Raw genomic sequence first — 17,915 nt, 5'->3', positions numbered from 1 at the left:
CACTGATTGGACTTGATTAGGAAAGGCACACACCTGTCTATATAAGACCTCACAGCGCATGTCAGAGCCAATGAGAATCAAGAGGTCGAAGGAACTACTCAAGGAGCTCAAAGACAGAATTGTGGCAAGGAAATAAAATTTGAATTAGATTTTAGGAAGTGGCTGCAATGAAACAAAGAGTGAAAAATGTAAAGGGGTCTGAATACTTTCCGTACACACTGTATGTGATACTGAAGGAATGCACTGAAGCCAGCTGAAATAAAACACAACAAACCAGCATAGTGTAAACTAAGAAACTACTTTGATGATCCCCCCACCCCAACACCTGAGTTGGTATTTACAGTTACAATGTACAAATATGAAAAACAGCAAACAATGAAGGGTACAATTCAAATAACTAGAGGAATGACCCCGTTTGGATGCTTTACATTTAATGAAAAGTCAAACTAAATCCTCAGAATATTTGCTTGAATGAATATGTATTTCAACAATAAGTGTTTGTTTTGAATAATAGATTGTATTATTACAACTAATCAAACATTATTGATTTGGAGACCCCTGCCATTCCACATCATGTTAAGTGTGCACACAGTAAGATACAAGTAGTAGGCTACTGTCCAAGAGCCATGATTGCAGGATATTTGCATACAGTTGCATTAATATTACATGTAAATGTTCAAAGACAGAACGAGATGTGATATAATTTGTATTTTAATGAGGTAACGTTTATACAAAAATATTTTTTTTAAAGGAGAAAAGATGTATCGTGTAGTTCTGGCAGGTCGCCGATAGAAGCACCAGTGAACGACAGTGGCTCGCGCACTTCACCGTGCCGGTCTCACGCCGATAGCTGCCTGAATGACTGCCTGTCTGCCTGAATGACTGCCTGTCTGCCTGAATGACTGCCTGTCTGACTGTCTGATGGCAAAGATGGCGGACGTGGTGCTGGAGTTTAAGGCTTCAGCCGGTGACTCCGAGCCGCAGAGTCGCCCTGTCCTGATCGTCGGACAGCAGAGCAGCCTGCAGAAAGTCGGATGGAGCCAAGTGAAAGGAAAACTGCAGCCGGCCGTCAGCAAAGAGGTACGTATTGTGAATGATTAAATTCATGTTGTTAAGTGACAGCTGACGTTAAGCTAAGCTAACACCAGTAGCGCTAGCTAACGTTGAATGAATGTAACGTTCACCACTTGGGCACGTGAACTGGTTCCGGGTTTATGAGTCAATTCTGAAATAGTACCGAACTGAATTCACTTATTATGGTACAATGTATTGGTTCATTATTTATACTATTGGTGAGAGTTATTGTTTTGCCGTTCGATTAATTTAAAGTCTTAAACTCGGTGGCATCCAGTTCAAGTAACGTTAACTCTCATAAGTCGCACTGACGTGAATCAGACCAAACCACGGAAGGACAGTTGCATATTTATTAGGGTGCAGTTTTGTCCCCATTGACTGAAACTCAGGGGCCTTTAAAATGTGGGGCACTTTTTTAAACTTGTCAAATAACATTTAATCTTTGTTAAAAAAATAAAAATAGGCTTACAGTGTATGAGCAATTGTCATACAAATTGCAATAATAACACTATTAGGCAGTAGTCTACAAATTCAAAATCATTCAATTGTATTATTTCTTTTGGGTTATTTATTGTGATTACCTTTTTCTAAACAACTATTAACAATTATAACTTATTTCTTTGTTTTTTATAATTAAAAATTATATTTATTGATTTGTTTTGTGTACAGTACAGGCAATACAGATAGGACACACAAAGAACAAAAACAAAACGCTTTTAAATTATCATAGTTATTAGAGGAAATTATACACCTAGTGATATTACAGGCAAAATTATATTTCTTCGGGGCAGTTTTGCCCTTTGCCCTCGTGTATTTTCGACCCTGGACCAAACGCGACAGAGATATGGTTGTGCAAAGATGGCAGTCGCACTATAAAGAGGGACTTAAGAGACTCTGTGAGGTCAAGGAAAGGAAAGTGTTGCTGTTATTGCCAGAGCTTCTCAATATCCCCTGACAATCATTCACCAATTTGATTGTTCTTCCTGTCAGAATCTAGTTCGTCCACATGTTCAAAGGTCTTTTCCTCACATGAGCTGGTAATTGGGACATTGTCTGCAAACTTGGTGACACTTTGAAGAATCACATATTTAAAAATCCTCCTCGCATTGTCCACTCGCATTCCAGTTGCTTGTGGTCTGTCCAGATGTTGAGCATTCATCAAGAGTGAGAGCTCTCTACCTTCCACACACTAATCTATGGAGTGATTGCCCTGGATGTCTGCGGACGAGGCACAAATGACAGGACCTACCAGGAGTCTATGAGGATTTATTTTTGTTATCAAGAGGAATGTGTAAAACATTTTTAAAGTAGGTTCCGTCTTCAAAATTGGTTTAAAACAGACCCACATGCATTCTTCAAAGTCCAAGGTGATAAATTCAACTTGCTTTTATTGCCTGGCCAAAAGTCTTTAGTGCAATTAAATTCAGTATACCATCTCATAAGACGCACACAAAAAAGTCACTTATCAATTAGCCCGTTTTCTTCCATGTTTTCTCAGATCTGGCAGGCAGCCCTGAGTGCTTTGAACCCAAACCCCACGGACAGCTGCCCTCTGTACCTCAACCATGCTGTGGTGGCCGCCCTTCCTTCACGGGTCAGCAGGCACAACAGCCAGTCTTCTGCCCTCTTTGTGTCCCGTCTGGTCCAGTCCTGCCTTCCTGGAGGGAACAACCGCTGCATTGTGGTCAGTATCTTCCGTCTTAGTCGTTCTTGCTTGTAACACAACAGTTGTAAGATGTGGGGCATATTTCATTTTCCTTTCCACCTCCTTAAGGAGCCCTTTTAGATCAGGATACTATCCTGTCTATGACTCCTTCTGGGAGCCCTGTGGCCCTTGAATCTGGGTCATTAAGTAGAAAGACGTCTTGTGTGACCGAGTGGCTGATATGAGTGTTTCTTTCATCTCCAGATGGTGTGTGAGCGTTCAGACGTGTTTGCGTGCTCTTGTGCCATTGCCAGGACTTTCCCCATTTTCTCTCGCCGCTCTACATCTTTGCGCAGGGCTGAGAAGAAACACGTCACCGTGGAGATTGTGATTGTCGGGCAAGAGAGCAGTTCTCTTGGAGTCGCCGAACTTAAGGTATGCATCTATCATTTTCTTTTTAAAGCAATTTGTCAGTGCCTTGAAGACGCTACTTTGAAAAAGCATGTTTGTAAACATCTGTTGTTCATGTTGGCTGCAGTCGGCCATAGCTGAAAGCTTTTCTTCTGTTCAGTGTCTCTCCAACGCTGCTCATGGAGTGAGGTTGGCAGCTCGGATTGTGGACACACCATGCAATGAAATGAATACAGATCACTTCCTAGATGTAAGTGAAACTATTTATCTGTAACTGTTGTTGAATCTACTACGGTCACTTGGTTCCAGTTACTTTGCTGCAGCCCCCTCTCACAGAAAATCATTGTGGTTTCAGGAGATAACGGCTGTGGGCACTGATCTTGGAATAACTCCAGTGATCATTCGTGGAGAGGAGCTGAAAAAAAGAGGATTTGGAGGTACTGTGTCTGTAGATGACTCCCTTGTCTGTGATTATTTTGACAACTTGCCTTTTCAATAACTAATTCAGATTTACTGTATGCTGCCTTTTTTGATAATTTTTTGTTGTAAAAAAAAAAAAGCCTAAAGTCGTTTAAAACAAAAGCAGCTAAGTATGCTCAAAATGTTGATAACTTCATATGTTCCATTATCCATGCCGCTTATCCTATTTAGGGTCACGGGGCCGTTGGAGCCGATCATGACATTAGGTGACGGCAGGGTTCTCCCTGGACCGGTCGCCAGTTTATCACAGGGCACATGTGGAGACGAACAACATTTTACGCTCAAGTTCACACCTACGGGCAATTTTAGCGTCTCCAATTAAGCTGCACGTCTTTGGATTTTGTGAGCAAGCCGGAGAACCCGGAGGGAACCCACGCTTCCACGGGGAGAACTTCAGTTGTGCAACTGTTCATTTAAAAACTCAAACTCAAAAATATTTTGTGCCTAGATACATATTTACTACCACGTTTTTGTGGTTGATGTTCATATAGTGTTAAGAAGATAAAAATGAATTCTCTTTGCATAAGATAATTATGCTGAACTCCTAACTGATTTTATTACACTTTGCCTCAACATCTTCATTAAAGCCAGTGTAACTTTATCCTTGGAATTCAAATTATTTGTAAGATACTTATGTTCAATATTGGGGAAACTGGAGGTCTTCTATAGATATGTATATCCATAAAGATCCAAGAGATGACAAATCCTATGGTGCTTACAATGATGTATCTGTTTGCCCTCTCTGTACCTGGTCAGGTATTTATGGAGTTGGCAAGGCGGCCGAGCATCCTCCTGCATTAGTGGTGCTGAGCCACAAACCAGATGGTGCAACCCAAACCATTGCGTGGGTGGGCAAGGGCATCGTGTATGACACTGGAGGACTCAGCATCAAGGGGAAGGTATGCATCTCAAAATTTTTTTGTCATGGTCATGTCTTTGGGAAAATCACTCCAATAATGATCTAGTTCAATCAATCTGAGGATCATTCCTATGGTTTAGCTCTCCGCATGCAACTGAGATTAACATTAGATTTTGACTGCAGGTGTGTGTGAAAATGTGCTTTTGTCTTGTGTCTTATATAAGATTTGCAATGTAGGAGATATTGGGCACTAAAGCACATTCATACATGGTTTCATCAATTTATTGCACTTGTAAAGTGTGTTTTAGTCACTAAATCATGGTGTTATTTTCATTCAATTGTAAACTTTATTTTACAGCATGGTAATCTGCTTCACTCGAACAAACAAAAGCATTGTGCGCTCCAAAATGTGTTGTTGTGCCGCTCAATTTGATCATATAGACTGAAATAATTTTACGGCTTGAACCACACAACACCTTCCGTGTTCACCGGCAGTGCCACCACAGCACAAGATGTTCGGCCCCCTTCACTGTCCGCCTTCAAAATGCTGAACCCTTCAGTCGTCTTAGTGATCATCGAACATGCACGCCGCGACACCCCTGATCTGTTAATCTTTAAGCCTATTCACAGCAATCTGTTCACATGTTAACACGTAGTCGCCATTGCATGCACGTGTCATGCGAATAGAAAGACAGAGCTTACTTATTCTGCATGGAACCAGTATGTAAAGCTTTCTGGCTGTAAATACATAGACTCCTTGGTCACTCTGCAGGTCAATACGTTCTAGAGATGCAGCATCGGAGTGACATCAGAGATGAAATCTCCTTCAATCACATAAATACGTAAATATGTTTTAATTTATTTTATATCTAGACCTCAATGCCAGGGATGAAAAGAGACTGTGGTGGAGCTGCTGCCATTCTGGGAGCTTTCAGTGCTACTATTAAACAGGTGAGCTTTTGGATGAACCCCCCAGCAGCTGCCACCTCCGATTCTCTGCAGAAGAGTCGTTTGAATCCTACTCTCCTCTGTTTGCTCAAGGGCTTTAAGGATAACCTCCATGCAGTGTTTTGCCTCGCAGAGAATGCAGTTGGACCCACAGCCACACGACCTGATGACATCCACACTCTCTACTCTGGAAAGTGAGACTCTCTTTGATAATAATATTAATGTGTGCAACTGATTTTAATGTTCCATGCTAAATCAAAAGAAATGAAGGTGGGCAGTGGTATAAACAAACTAATGTCATTTGTGTGTCTTTATCCTCAGGACTGTGGAGATCAATAACACTGATGCAGAGGGCCGGCTGGTGCTGGCTGATGGAGTGGTGTATGCCAGCAAAGACCTGTCGGCTGATATTATTCTGGACATGGCCACACTGACGGGGGCACAGGTGGGTGACGGCCACTTAGAGACTGTTGTTAAACTGTTAATGGCAAATATGTACTGAAGTATAATTTTTTTCCGATAGAAATAGACTCAAAATATTGGCATGGTTTTATTATCAACATAGCCCCTGATGGGACCAGAACCAACTTGTCTTTGTATTTAAAACTTCTTTTTGTTTCCGTTGTCCAGGGGGTCTCCACGGGGAAGTACCACGCAGCAGTGATGACCAACAACGAGCAGTGGGAGGTTGCATGTGTGCGCGCCGGCCGCAGCAGCGGAGATCTCGCTCACCCTCTGGTCTACTGCCCTGAGCTGCACTTCAGCGAGTTCAACTCTGCCTTGGCTGACATGAAGAACTCTGTGGCAGTAAGTGACCAACTTTAAGTTCATCTAAACCAAATGCTTTAATAAGGCCTGCACGATATGTGGCAAATCAGCAATTTGCACTGATATTGTTGAATATGACTTGCGAATAATAAACAACTATCGAAGTGTCAGCTTGATTGTCCTTTAAGTTTTGAACCTGATTAGATATACATATTTTTGTATAGATGTATAACTAGGCAAAATGTTTCTTGAGCAGAAACACAACATTAGTTATTACAATAAGTCACTATATAAACTCTACATTACATTGCATCTATTCTTTGTGATGGTAGTTACATGAAAGCTCCTTAGTCTGCATTAAGACAGAAACACTGAATTACTTTATTACCTTGTCAACAGCAGCACATCCCTGTTCCATTCCTTCCCTTCCACCCTTCACTACTAGTAAGCAGTGTACACTTCACTGCTTCCTAGCTGGCACTAACGTCATTCAGAGTCTCCACGAAGAGGCGACTCGACCAAATTGCTCACAGTTTGAAACGGTTCGCCGAGCTAACGGCTCTGCTGGTCTCAAACCGTATTGGTGGAGCAAAGACTGCAAACGGAGCAGATTAAATTACCCATAGCCATTTTTTTCTTTCGCAGTGTGTTTATCACTCATGTATATATTGCAAGTGACGATGAAAGTGAGATTCATCGTTCAGCACTACATTTACTGACACTGACACTTGTTTTTTTACATTTTCCAATGTAATAGCTCTGTACTTTGCATCTCGCGTATCTTTTGCACATTGTGCTTGGTTCATTTAATGTCGGCACAGGCTTTTGCTCCAATGTACAGAGTTTCTTGTTTTGCTGAAGTTTTGATTTGTAGTAAATCTGCAAACAAATGGGCACCATATTTTGATTTGGGACGACAGCATCGTCTGTGAACTAGCACTTTGAAAAACTGCAACAGAAGGTAGTGTATAGATTACTACGTATTTCAAATAGGACTGATTTTATAATGTATTATTGGGGCTTGCTGATATTAATCATGCTTCTCTTGTTTTGGTAGGACCGTGAGAACGCCCAGAGCTCCTGTGCTGGCCTCTTCATTGGCTCCCACCTGGGCTTTGATTGGCCGGGTGTCTGGGTCCATGTTGACATGGCCTCTCCTGTCCATGCTGTGAGTAACTCTGGGTTTGGTGTTGCTGATGGATATTATGCAATCAGTTGGCACTCAGACTTTTTACCCTGGTGCCAATTATGTAATGACTTGATTTTAGTATTACATACTATAATAGTATAGCTATTTGCATACAAGAAATGCAACAGAAAGCATTACAATATGGAAAAAATAGACATGAAATGAACATAAAACAAGGAAGATGATATAAAAAATAAACCTACGTAATAAAATATAAATACAAATAAGATTGAATTAATAAAATTGCACAACACAAGATGGAAAATAAAACCCACTGAATGAAAAATAATCTAAAAATCGGTCCCCATATTTGCAGCTTTTGAAGGAAGAAAAAAAAAAGCAGCGTGACTGCTTTGTGACTCAATTACACCTCATATATACTTTTACAACTCTTTACAACTTTTCTGCAGGTGTCAGGATTGTGTCAGCTTCTCATGTAAAAAAAGTTGTAAAAAATCCGTTGCTGTGTCATGATCTTGTGGTTCAGCTCGTAAAAAATAGAGTTTAAAGTAATCACTTATGCTGTGCTGTGTGACCTAAACATACACATCTATCTATTCTTATCACCAGTTCATTGTTTTGTCTAAGAAATAATTCAACAAATTCCTTGTCGTAACATTTTTGAGGATTGTGTTTTAGACCGAACATTGTTTCACGTTTCAGTCACATTCATTTTGGATGACCGTTACCTTGAGAAGAGAACGGGTAGGGTTATGGCCATGCAGCTCAAATCTTATCCTTGTTTTCTGTGTTTGCAGGGAGAGCGTGCCACAGGATTTGGCGTTGCTCTGCTAATGGCGCTGTTTGGCCAGGCTTCAGACGACCCCATGCTGAACCAAGTGTCTCCTCTGGGCCAAGCCGCCAACATGTCGGGAGACCAGATGGAGCGTGACTGCAAGAGACGCAGACTGGTGTAGGAGACGCAGACTGGTGTAGGAGACGCAGCGGTTTACCTCCTGACCGCACCGCTGACAGACCGTTGAAGAAAGTGCTCATCCAGTTAGTTCAAGAGTTTTTAACTGTGATCCAACTTCCTGTGTTTGATAAATCCCACTGAATAAATCTGTCAATCAACAGAACCAGGTGTTTTGTATAATGTATTTGATAAACCGTAGTCACCATTGATTATTATGAAATATTTTGTATCTTTGATACATTATTGCAAACTAAGGCTTATAGCATACATGTTTGTGAAAAATACTGCATTGGGATCAGTAAAGCTCTTTTTGTTTTTTGTTGACCACTGCGCTTTGTTTACTTCTAGTTCGTCTAATTTCTGAACCAAACTTGTGTAAGTGCTTACTGGTAATGGTGTTCAATGTTGTCACATGAGTAATTGATAAGCACAAAATACATAAACAAGTTGTTGACCAAGTTCAAGTATTCGACAGAGTTCTGCTCATGTATGATGTTACGCCACCCTTGTGACAATCATCTATTCCTGCCATCTGACGTGTGAAGTGAAACGCTGACGAAGGTATCTGGAGTCGAGGGCTGTGGAGCAGTTCTTTGGAGACATCCACCTGCTGAGAGACTCAGTTAGAAAAGTGGACCCTAAATTCAGCTCCTTTTTTCTTTTCCTCGGTCAATAATTAACTTGCACACTCCAAACCTCAAGTTGTATTGTCCTTAAATTCAATGTCAGTATGTCGTAACATGACACCATGGATGTTACCTTTGCCAGATTCACTCGTTTTATGAACACTCGACATCAATCGGTCATTAGTTACATGTTTAGACTCAAACAGACCGTTGGCATCAGAATTAAATAAAACTAATTCTAAGTGTGCTATTGCAGGTAGCTACATAATGTCCATTACCAGGTGTTAAGGGAGTTTGAGTATCGGAGATGAAAACAGTTTATTATGGATTATCAAACAAGAACAGTAATCAGTCAAAATCACCGTACTATTGATATCACACTGATGGTTAAATCAAATTGAAATGATGCAGTGTTACATTATAGGCCTATTGGATTTTATGTCTATAGAGGGGGCTTTGCCTTTATTAAAGCAAAACATCGGGAAAGTCTTGCGGAGAAAGGACATTATGAAAGTTGTTCTGCGTGTCCTCTATACAGTTACGGGTTCCTCTTCAGGGGCGAAGCACGTGTGACTTCCTAGTAAAACATGTGATTTATTGGTCACGTGACCGAAGGCACCGGTTTGTCTTCACTGGATATAAACGTAGAAACAGTTCAGTCTGTCTCTGCTGCCGACTCACTCTCCTCCTGAACGTTACTTACTTTGTTAAAGAACGATTTCAATTCATCTCGGAGTTGAAGATGTGTGGGCCGGGTTTAGGTTTAGCGGTCCTGTTTTCAGTCGTGCTGTCCGGGGTGAGTGCCGGAGTGTTTTTCAACCAGAAGCAGCCGTGCTATGTCCGCTCAGCGAGAAGAGACGACTTTGGACAGATGTAAGTTGACATATTTAAAAAATAAAAAAGGTTGAGAAGAATTACGAAGCATCAACTTGTTAGCGGCGGGAAACGTCTCTGTATCCAGAATGAGAGCTAAGGTTAGCTGTCGATTTCAAAAACACAACAGCCAAGATTTTTTTTTTTTTTTTTTGTTTTACCAGTATACATTACGTTACGAGCGTGAAAGCTGTCTCAAAAAAAGAAACGAACTTCCGGTGAACGTGATATGACGAAACACGCCTTTAAATACAGATATAGTGATAGACTGAAAAGCACTTCATAAAGAAAATAATATATATATATTTCCAATATTTGATATTTTTTTGAGCAAATCTGTAAGTTGACTCTGCTAGGCCCATGATTATTCTCATGAGATATTACTGTGTGTTTTTTTGAAATTCAATTCAAAAGTTAGCGAGAAACAAATATTAGAAAAGGTAAAACAGTCTCTTGTTAGGGTGACCTCTGCTAGGTCTTACTGTAGATTTTTTGAAAATTCACTTTAAAGTTAGCGAGGCACTTTCAAAAAAAAAAAACACTGCAGTCTGTTAAATGGTGACTCTGCTAGACCCATCTTTAATAAATATGATTAATATTATAATAATTGGATTTTTTTTAAAAAAAAAATCTGACTCTTTTCAAAAGAGGTACACTGCAGTCTATATTACTTTTTTTTAAATAAATTCTTTTAAAGTTAGAAGAAATAAATATGATTAATATTATGGCAATATTGAGATATTACTGTGAGATTTTTGATAAATTCACTTTAAACTTAGCGAGAAATAAATATTCTGAATAAATTCACTTTCTTAAAGTTAGAGAACAATATTTATTTTTATTTAATCTGAAACTTTCTCAAAAAAAGGTACCTGCAGTCTTGTTATTGTGACCTCAGCTAGGTCCATGAATGTGTTTTTTTTAAAAATTCTTTAAAAAAGTTAGCGAAAATTTAAAAAAAATCTCAAAAGACTTTCAAACTTTCAAAGGTACCTGACCTCTTGTTGTTATTGGTGACCTCAGCTAGACCCAATATTTTGTAGATTTGAAGAAATTCAGATTTTGAAGTTATTTAAATTAAAAAAAAAAAAATTAACACAAACACTACTAAACTTTATTAACACACTGACCTTACTCCTCTCTAGAAAATATATATCCTTATTTAATTTGTATTTTCTCTTTTAGTCTATTTGTAAGTCTTACTTACTATTTGTCACTTGAGATGTCTATCCTTTTCAAATTCAAGAAGAAAATCTGAGACCCTAAGGTTTAGAACTAGGTAGGTCTGAAGTTAGTAGCCCCAAAAAAAGTCCAAAAAGGTCCAATTTGGGCTTGTTCTCTCTTATATGCAGAATATGCACAAATAAAAATGGCCAAAATCCTAAAAATTATTAAATTCTAAATTGAAATTGAAATGCAGATTCAGATGACAGCTACAATGATGTTGTGATGACATTTTTACCAAGTTAATTGGCTTAACAATTGTTAATTTGACCAGGACTTGTTGAGGGTGTGTGATTGTGTTTAATCTGAGTTGTGAGTTGTTTTTTTTTTTTCTTTTTTTTTTTTTTGTTTTTCTAAACATGCTTTTTCTTCTTTTTCAGGTTGCCCAAATGGGGCCAAAAGGGGCCAACCATGTAGGCTGGCAATATATAGTACATTTTTCATTTGCCCCAATTTTATTCAAAAAACAAGTTCCCAACAAAGATTGAGACATTAAGTAAAAAAACAACAACAACAGCATAATTAACATCTACTCATGATAAGTAGTCATAATATGGCAACAACTGCACCAATAAAATAAAATATAAAAATAGTTAAAAACAAAAGAAGATTTTTTTCTTTTTTTCTTTTTCTTCAAGAGTTTTAGTGTAGTGTATTTAAGTGTTAATGAGGGAAAGGTAAGAAAAGGAAGGGTGGCTGGGGGGGGAAGTCAGTGGGGGGAGAGTGAGTCAGAGTCAGGCTTGCTCTTCCTTGCTGCTTCCAGGGTGGAAGCAGGTAAACAGAGGGATGCAGCCAATCAGCTCCTCAGTCTCTCAGATGATCTGCTGCAGTCTGGCTCAGTCCTTCTCTGTGGCTGCAGTGCATTGCAGATCAGTGGGTGAGGAGGAGGAGAGGATGGATGATGATGATGTAGTGCACCATCCATGCACCATGGTGGTCAGGTTCATCAATTCAGTCAGGAAGAAGAACCCGCTGCCTTTTTTTGATGGTGATGATGTTCATGTTCTCCCACGAGATCCTGTGTTATTTAGCTGATATTCAGATTTGCTTAAAATAAATCCAAATATTGTCATAATATTAATCATATTTCTTTAATTATTCAAAATTTACACAGTAATATCTCATGAAAATATTCAATGGGTCTAGCAAAATATTCACATTAACAAAGACAAGACTGCAGTTTTTTGAAGAAACTTTTTTTTTCACTTTAAATAAAATAAAAAATAATCATATTATATTAATAATATTTATTTTTTAACTTTAAAGTGAATTATTTAAAAAAAACACAGTAATATCATGAAAATATAATCATGGACCTAGGAGTCACCAATAACAACAAGACTGCAGTGTACTTTTTGAGAAAAGTTTCAGATTGCTTTAAATAAAATCCAAATATTGTCATAATATTAATCATATTTTACTTCTTTAAGAATTTATATTCAAAACTAACACACAGTAATCATGAAATTAATCATTCAGGTCTCACTGAGTCACACCATTAAGTGTGCAGTTTACCTTTTTTGTTTCAGATTTTTTTTAAATAAAATCCAAATATTGCAATAAAATAAAATTATAATATTGCAATAATTCTTAAAAGTGAATTTATTCAATTCACACACAATTATATCTTCCATAAAATATCATATTCATATTCATAGGTCTGTAGACCATTAACAGTGTACCTTTGTTTTTTTTTTTTGAATTTGCTTTTTCAATTTATTTAAACACACAAATAATATTAAAAATTATTATTATTATTTATCTTTCTTTGAATTTAAAATGAAAATTATTCAAAATCTCATGAAAAATATCAATATTCTAGCAGAGGTCACCATTAACAAGAGACTGCAGTGTTTTTTTTTGAAAAGTTTTCAGATTTGCTTTAAAAAAATCCAAATATTGCCATAATATTAATCATTGATTTCGCTAACTTTAAAGTGAATTTATTCAAAATCTACACAGTAATATCTCAACCAAGAGAGGTCAAACAACACTGCATTGTACCTTTTTTTTAAAAAAGTTTCAGATTTTGTTAAAAATAAAATCAAATATTAAATAATATTAATAATATTTGTTTCTTGCTAACTGAATTAATTCATCATTCAAAAACACACAGTAATAGAAGAATAATAATCCTAGCAGAGGTCACCATTTACAAGACCACAACCACATTTTTTATCAAGAAACTTAAATACAGATTTCAAAAAAGAAATATCAAATATTAATATATTACTATTATTTTCTTTATGAAGCTTTCATTTAGAAGGTACCCCATGAATCAGAAGTGAAAAAGTCTTCTTTTTTTTTTGAAATTCTAAAGCAGAATATCCAATATTGGAATAATTACTTTATTTCATTATATCTTTTAAAGGCGTGTTTATCACATTCACGTTTCGGAAGTTCGTTCTCTTATTTTGAAGACAGCAGCTCACACCGTCGTACCGTAATGGTATATATATGTGTAAAAAAAAAAAAATCGTACGGGCTGGCTTGACTGTGTTTTTCGAAGTGGCGGCTGGCTTGACCGCAGTCTGTCGATGGTCGTGAACGACAGCTGATCAACTCGAGTTAGTTTTGGTTTACCGTTAATGTCTTTCCTGTATTTGTTAATACTTGTGGGGAAATGAAAATAACAACTATAAACTACAAATCACGTTATTACTCTATTATAACTCTACAAATCACGTTATTTCTATCTAAAAATCACGTTATTACTGTCTAATAATCACGTTATTACTCTATAACTCTACAAATCATGTTATTTCTATCTATAATCACGTTATTACTCTATTATAACTATAACAAATCACGTTATTTCCATCTATAAATCACATTATTTCTATCAAATAATCACGTTATTACTCTCTAGAAATCACGTTATTACTCTATAAATCAGGTTATTACTCTATAAATGACGGGGCTTAGTGAACTAACTACACTTAAAGGAAAACAGCTGTGTAAATTCCCAACAGATCAATAATCAACACTGACACTTTGTCATAAAAACTGCTTTGTTAACAAAGATACAAAGCACAATATATCGCATTTAATGTTACAAGATTATGTTTTTTGTGCAGTTGATATCCCAACATTATGTGAATGCAGCTTTAAAGCTATCCAGTACTCTACATAACGGGTACATAGTATGATGAAGAATAATACTAAAGTCTAAGATACACATCAGGATCAGCCCTGTATTTTAATGTGTTTATTTCTAAAGTAGAGTACAGTAACATATAGATGTATAACTATAATCCAGGCTTAAATAATTAGTAAATTAATTGGTGAGTTGATTGACAGAAAATGTATCTGCACCTACTTATTATTATTCCAATCCAGATTTAATACTTTTTTGATATTTAAAACAAATTAAAATAAAGTTGCTGCTTAAGAACTCATGTATGTATCACCTTTTTCACAGGACCGCTCCTCGTCCTCATGAGTATTTAAACATTTCTGAAGTGCCCAAATCATGGGACTGGAGGAACATCAATGGCACCAACTATGTGAGCACAACCCGCAACCAGCACATCCCCCAGTACTGCGGCTCCTGCTGGGCCCTTGGCAGCACCAGTGCCATGGCAGGTATGGACCAACAATACTTTCCTATCAGGGACGTAAAAACATTTACTCATTGTAGTTTGGTCACGGTGTTGAACAGCAGGACCGCATCTGACTGTTCAGACAGATTATATATATATATATTTATATATTCATAGGATGGGCATTCCACTTCCTCTGTACAGAAGTGAGAATGAACCAACTGTCTTTATGTCTCAACACCAGCTGTAGTGAATTTCCTTAAATCTTGAACAAACGTCCAAATGGACTTAAGGGATGGACTGATTTGATTCAGGTGGTTAATGGTCATGGTCACTGTGGCCATACAAAACAATTTGTTTTGCCATAGGTCAAAAATTCTTATGCCATTTGTGACAATTTTACACAAATGTCTGAAAAGATAAACCGATGATCTTTTGGACAGGCATTGATGTAACCTGCAACCTGGAGGAGTCATTGTTAATGGTATACTATACTACAACTAGTATTGTCATTTTCTATTACAATCTGTACTATGTCTTGTCTTAAAAATCCATAAAATAGTAAAACTTTAATGAAAAACCTATCCTAGTATATCATTAACACGTTATAGTAAGCTATGTCATAAAAGTCTTAGGATAAAATATTGTATAATATGTCATAAGAAAAGTTCAAAATGTCTTCGTAAAGTATGTTCAATTAAAGTAAAGTAATCATAATTACAAGCCATACTATAGTGTGTCATGAAAAATGCCATAGTATTGTATGTCATACAAAAATAATTGCATAGTATGTCAAAAAAAGTAATGGTAGAGTATACTATTTTACCTTTTTCAAGAGGTACGATAGTATGACATTTAAAATGTAGTATAGAACATTTAAAATCATCAAGGAATAGTATACCGTAGTACAGTTTGCCATAAAAAGGGCATAGTGAAGTGTAAAAAACTAAACCATAAGTCATTGTATAGTATTTCTAGTAAAAAAAGAAAGAAAAGGCAGGTCAAGTGTCAGAACAGGTCATGGTATAAGTATGTCATAAGTCTGTTATAGTAAAATGTGTCATAAGAAAGTCATAGGAAAGGTTGTCATAAATGTGATGGTATATGCCACAAGTCATAGTGGACAATCAAAGTCATGAAAATGCCCTTATAGAGTATACCATAACAATATCGCACTTTGGGGTTTCTCTCCCACCAGATCGCATCAACATTAAGAGGAAAGGAGCGTGGCCGTCTGCCTATCTCTCTGTCCAGAATGTGATCGACTGCGGTGATGCCGGCAGTTGCCATGGAGGAGATCACAGCGGAGTTTGGGAGTACGCCAACAAACACGGGATCCCAGATGAGACCTGCAACAACTACCAGGCTAAAGACCAGAGTAGGTGTACTTCAGTGCACAAAGTAATGTTACAATCACCGACCGACCATGTCTTATTCTGCAACATGTTCTGTGTCCCGCTCTAAAGAATGCAAACCTTTCAATGAATGTGGCACCTGCACCACCTTTGGAGTGTGCAATATTGTGAAGAACTACACCCTGTGGAAAGTAAGAGATTTTGGAAGTGTCAGCGGGAGGAAGAAGATGATGGCAGAGATCTACGCAAGAGGACCAATCAGGTGTGCACCTTCTTTTTTTATTAAGAGCAATAGGCAGCCGCTTTGTAACGGATTTATTAGACCGCTGTGGAACATTTGATTATGGTTTTCTGGAGCAGCTCACCACTTGATGATTTCACTAATTGTTTCACCTTCACCAAGTAATCTGTGATGTTTGTTTTCTACAGCTGTGGGATTATGGCCACAGAAAAACTGGATGCCTACACTGGAGGTGTCTACTCTGAATATCAGGAGGATCCTTCCATCAATCACATTGTGTCAGTGGCGGGATGGGGAGTGGAAGATGACGTTGAATACTGGATTGTACGCAATTCCTGGGGAGAGCCGTGGGTAAGTCGTTATCAAACAGAACGTCACGCAGTGAACATAGTAATGACTGTCGGCTACATGATCAAAATAAATACCCTGCTTCCCGACAGACAATTTGCAGCGAGTCGTTTTCATTCCGTTTACAAAAACATGTCACTTAAAGCCCCCTTAAAACACTTACAATTCAAGAACAAATATCCTAGTTTTTAGTTCTCTGATTTGACCAACAGGCCATGTTCCTGGAGCATACGCAGCCAGCCCCATGTCAAAGCGTTCAAATACTGCTTAACATTGTAATTCCAAAAGTAAGACGTGACATCTTCAAATTGATTGTTGTTCAACCCACAAACCCAAAGTTATTTAACTTACAATGACAAAAAAAAGACAAACAGTAAATCCTCACAATTTACACGTCACTAAACCCGACTGCTGGGCATCGAGCTATGAGAGCTCCGACACCAAAGAGGCCACTCTTCAGTCACAAACTGCATTCCCTGAATTAATATGATCTCACTTTCGATAAAATGCTTGTACACAACACTTCATCATTACTAGCTCTAAATCTATAAAACCAGCCTGAAAATGAAGAATTGCCAGTGGTCTATGGAGCAGAGCCGTAAAGTTGTCCGAGCTGGCAGATGCTCTGCTATGATTGGCCAGCCTGCATCCGATGGGCGGGACACAGAGAAGTGGTCAATTAAGAAACTGGATGTAAGGAACGTTTTGCTTTTTGGCTTGAAAAATGATGACCGATTAATTCCCCTTATTCCCCAGGGTGAGAAGGGTTGGCTCAGGATCGTGACCAGTGCCTACAAGGGAGGAAGTGGAAGCTCATACAACCTGGCGTTGGAGGAGGACTGCATGTACGGAGACCCAGTCGTCCCCAAGGCCTACCTGTAGAGGAAAGCAGCCCCCGTGTCAGAGGTTGTTACTGCACACTCGTTGTCTTCCTGTCAGAGAAACTTTTTTTATATTTGTAAAATGCTGATAAGGGAATAAGTTCAGATTTTTGTCAGATATATATTTTTACACAAAATAAAGGGTCAAATCAGACCTGATTGAATCAATGCAACTAGATTTGTTTCCCCAAGAGGACATTGACAGCTTTTTAGAAATTACGTTTTCAATGTTAACGACTATTTATAATTTGTTCTCGACTGCTGTGAGTCTTCAGTGTGGCATTATTTTATTTATAAAATTGCACCTCACCCTGTTAAAAGAAACGGTCAACTTTAAAGTTGACCTTAAATGCACTGGCAGCCGAACTGTCATTTCCTTTTTTGTGTTCACATTCATCACACGTCGGGAATTTTAGAACAATTGCAATCTTGTTTTGTTTTTGTCAATATAAACACTTAAAAGTGATCCTCAACCCAAAATATGTGCTTTGACTTTGAATCACTGCCTCTGTAGGCCTGAAACATGCTGTAAAAC

General features: G+C 38.0%; 2 protein-coding genes and 1 long non-coding RNA gene across 3 annotated transcripts; 2 read left to right on the top strand and 1 right to left on the bottom strand.

The window, feature by feature from the left end:
• Nucleotides 1-874: 874 nt before the first annotated feature.
• Nucleotides 875-8,453, top strand: npepl1 (aminopeptidase like 1). The gene is made up of 12 exons (XM_056438232.1): nucleotides 875-1,080; nucleotides 2,573-2,758; nucleotides 2,984-3,154; nucleotides 3,291-3,380; nucleotides 3,486-3,567; nucleotides 4,367-4,509; nucleotides 5,343-5,420; nucleotides 5,511-5,611; nucleotides 5,739-5,862; nucleotides 6,048-6,224; nucleotides 7,243-7,353; nucleotides 8,133-8,453. The coding sequence occupies exons 1-12, from the start codon at nucleotides 922-924 to the stop codon at nucleotides 8,289-8,291; spliced, it is 1,581 nt and encodes a 526-aa protein (XP_056294207.1). The 5' UTR covers nucleotides 875-921; the 3' UTR covers nucleotides 8,292-8,453.
• Nucleotide 8,454: 1 nt separating this feature from the next.
• Nucleotides 8,455-9,708, bottom strand: LOC130208863 (uncharacterized). Its single transcript, XR_008834493.1, has 2 exons — nucleotides 9,620-9,708; nucleotides 8,455-8,900 (listed from the first exon to the last, which is right to left on the bottom strand). It is a non-coding gene; the product is annotated as an uncharacterized LOC130208863 (long non-coding RNA).
• On the top strand, nucleotides 9,537-17,846 carry ctsz (cathepsin Z). Its single transcript, XM_056438233.1, has 6 exons — nucleotides 9,537-9,789; nucleotides 14,435-14,598; nucleotides 15,754-15,933; nucleotides 16,022-16,172; nucleotides 16,340-16,502; nucleotides 17,256-17,846. The coding sequence occupies exons 1-6, from the start codon at nucleotides 9,659-9,661 to the stop codon at nucleotides 17,379-17,381; spliced, it is 915 nt and encodes a 304-aa protein (XP_056294208.1). The 5' UTR covers nucleotides 9,537-9,658; the 3' UTR covers nucleotides 17,382-17,846.
• The last annotated feature ends 69 nt before the right edge of the window (nucleotides 17,847-17,915 follow it).

Source organism: Pseudoliparis swirei, chromosome 18, assembly GCF_029220125.1.
Source record: "Pseudoliparis swirei isolate HS2019 ecotype Mariana Trench chromosome 18, NWPU_hadal_v1, whole genome shotgun sequence".
Lineage (NCBI taxonomy): Eukaryota > Metazoa > Chordata > Actinopteri > Perciformes > Liparidae > Pseudoliparis > Pseudoliparis swirei.
This window is presented reverse-complemented; position numbering and strand designations above follow the sequence as displayed.

Excerpts from the sequence above, each read along its gene's own strand:
- ctsz (XM_056438233.1), top strand. The coding sequence starts at position 9,659 with ATGTGTGGGCCGGGTTTAGGTTTAGCGGTCCTGTTTTCAGTCGTGCTG. Across the intron at positions 9,790-14,434 it reads AGAGACGACTTTGGACAGAT|GACCGCTCCTCGTCCTCATG; the intron begins GTAAGTTGACAT and ends CCTTTTTCACAG. Across the intron at positions 14,599-15,753 it reads CAGCACCAGTGCCATGGCAG|ATCGCATCAACATTAAGAGG; the intron begins GTATGGACCAAC and ends CTCTCCCACCAG.
- npepl1 (XM_056438232.1), top strand. The coding sequence starts at position 922 with ATGGCAAAGATGGCGGACGTGGTGCTGGAGTTTAAGGCTTCAGCCGGT. Across the intron at positions 1,081-2,572 it reads AGCCGGCCGTCAGCAAAGAG|ATCTGGCAGGCAGCCCTGAG; the intron begins GTACGTATTGTG and ends ATGTTTTCTCAG. Across the intron at positions 5,612-5,738 it reads CACACTCTCTACTCTGGAAA|GACTGTGGAGATCAATAACA; the intron begins GTGAGACTCTCT and ends CTTTATCCTCAG.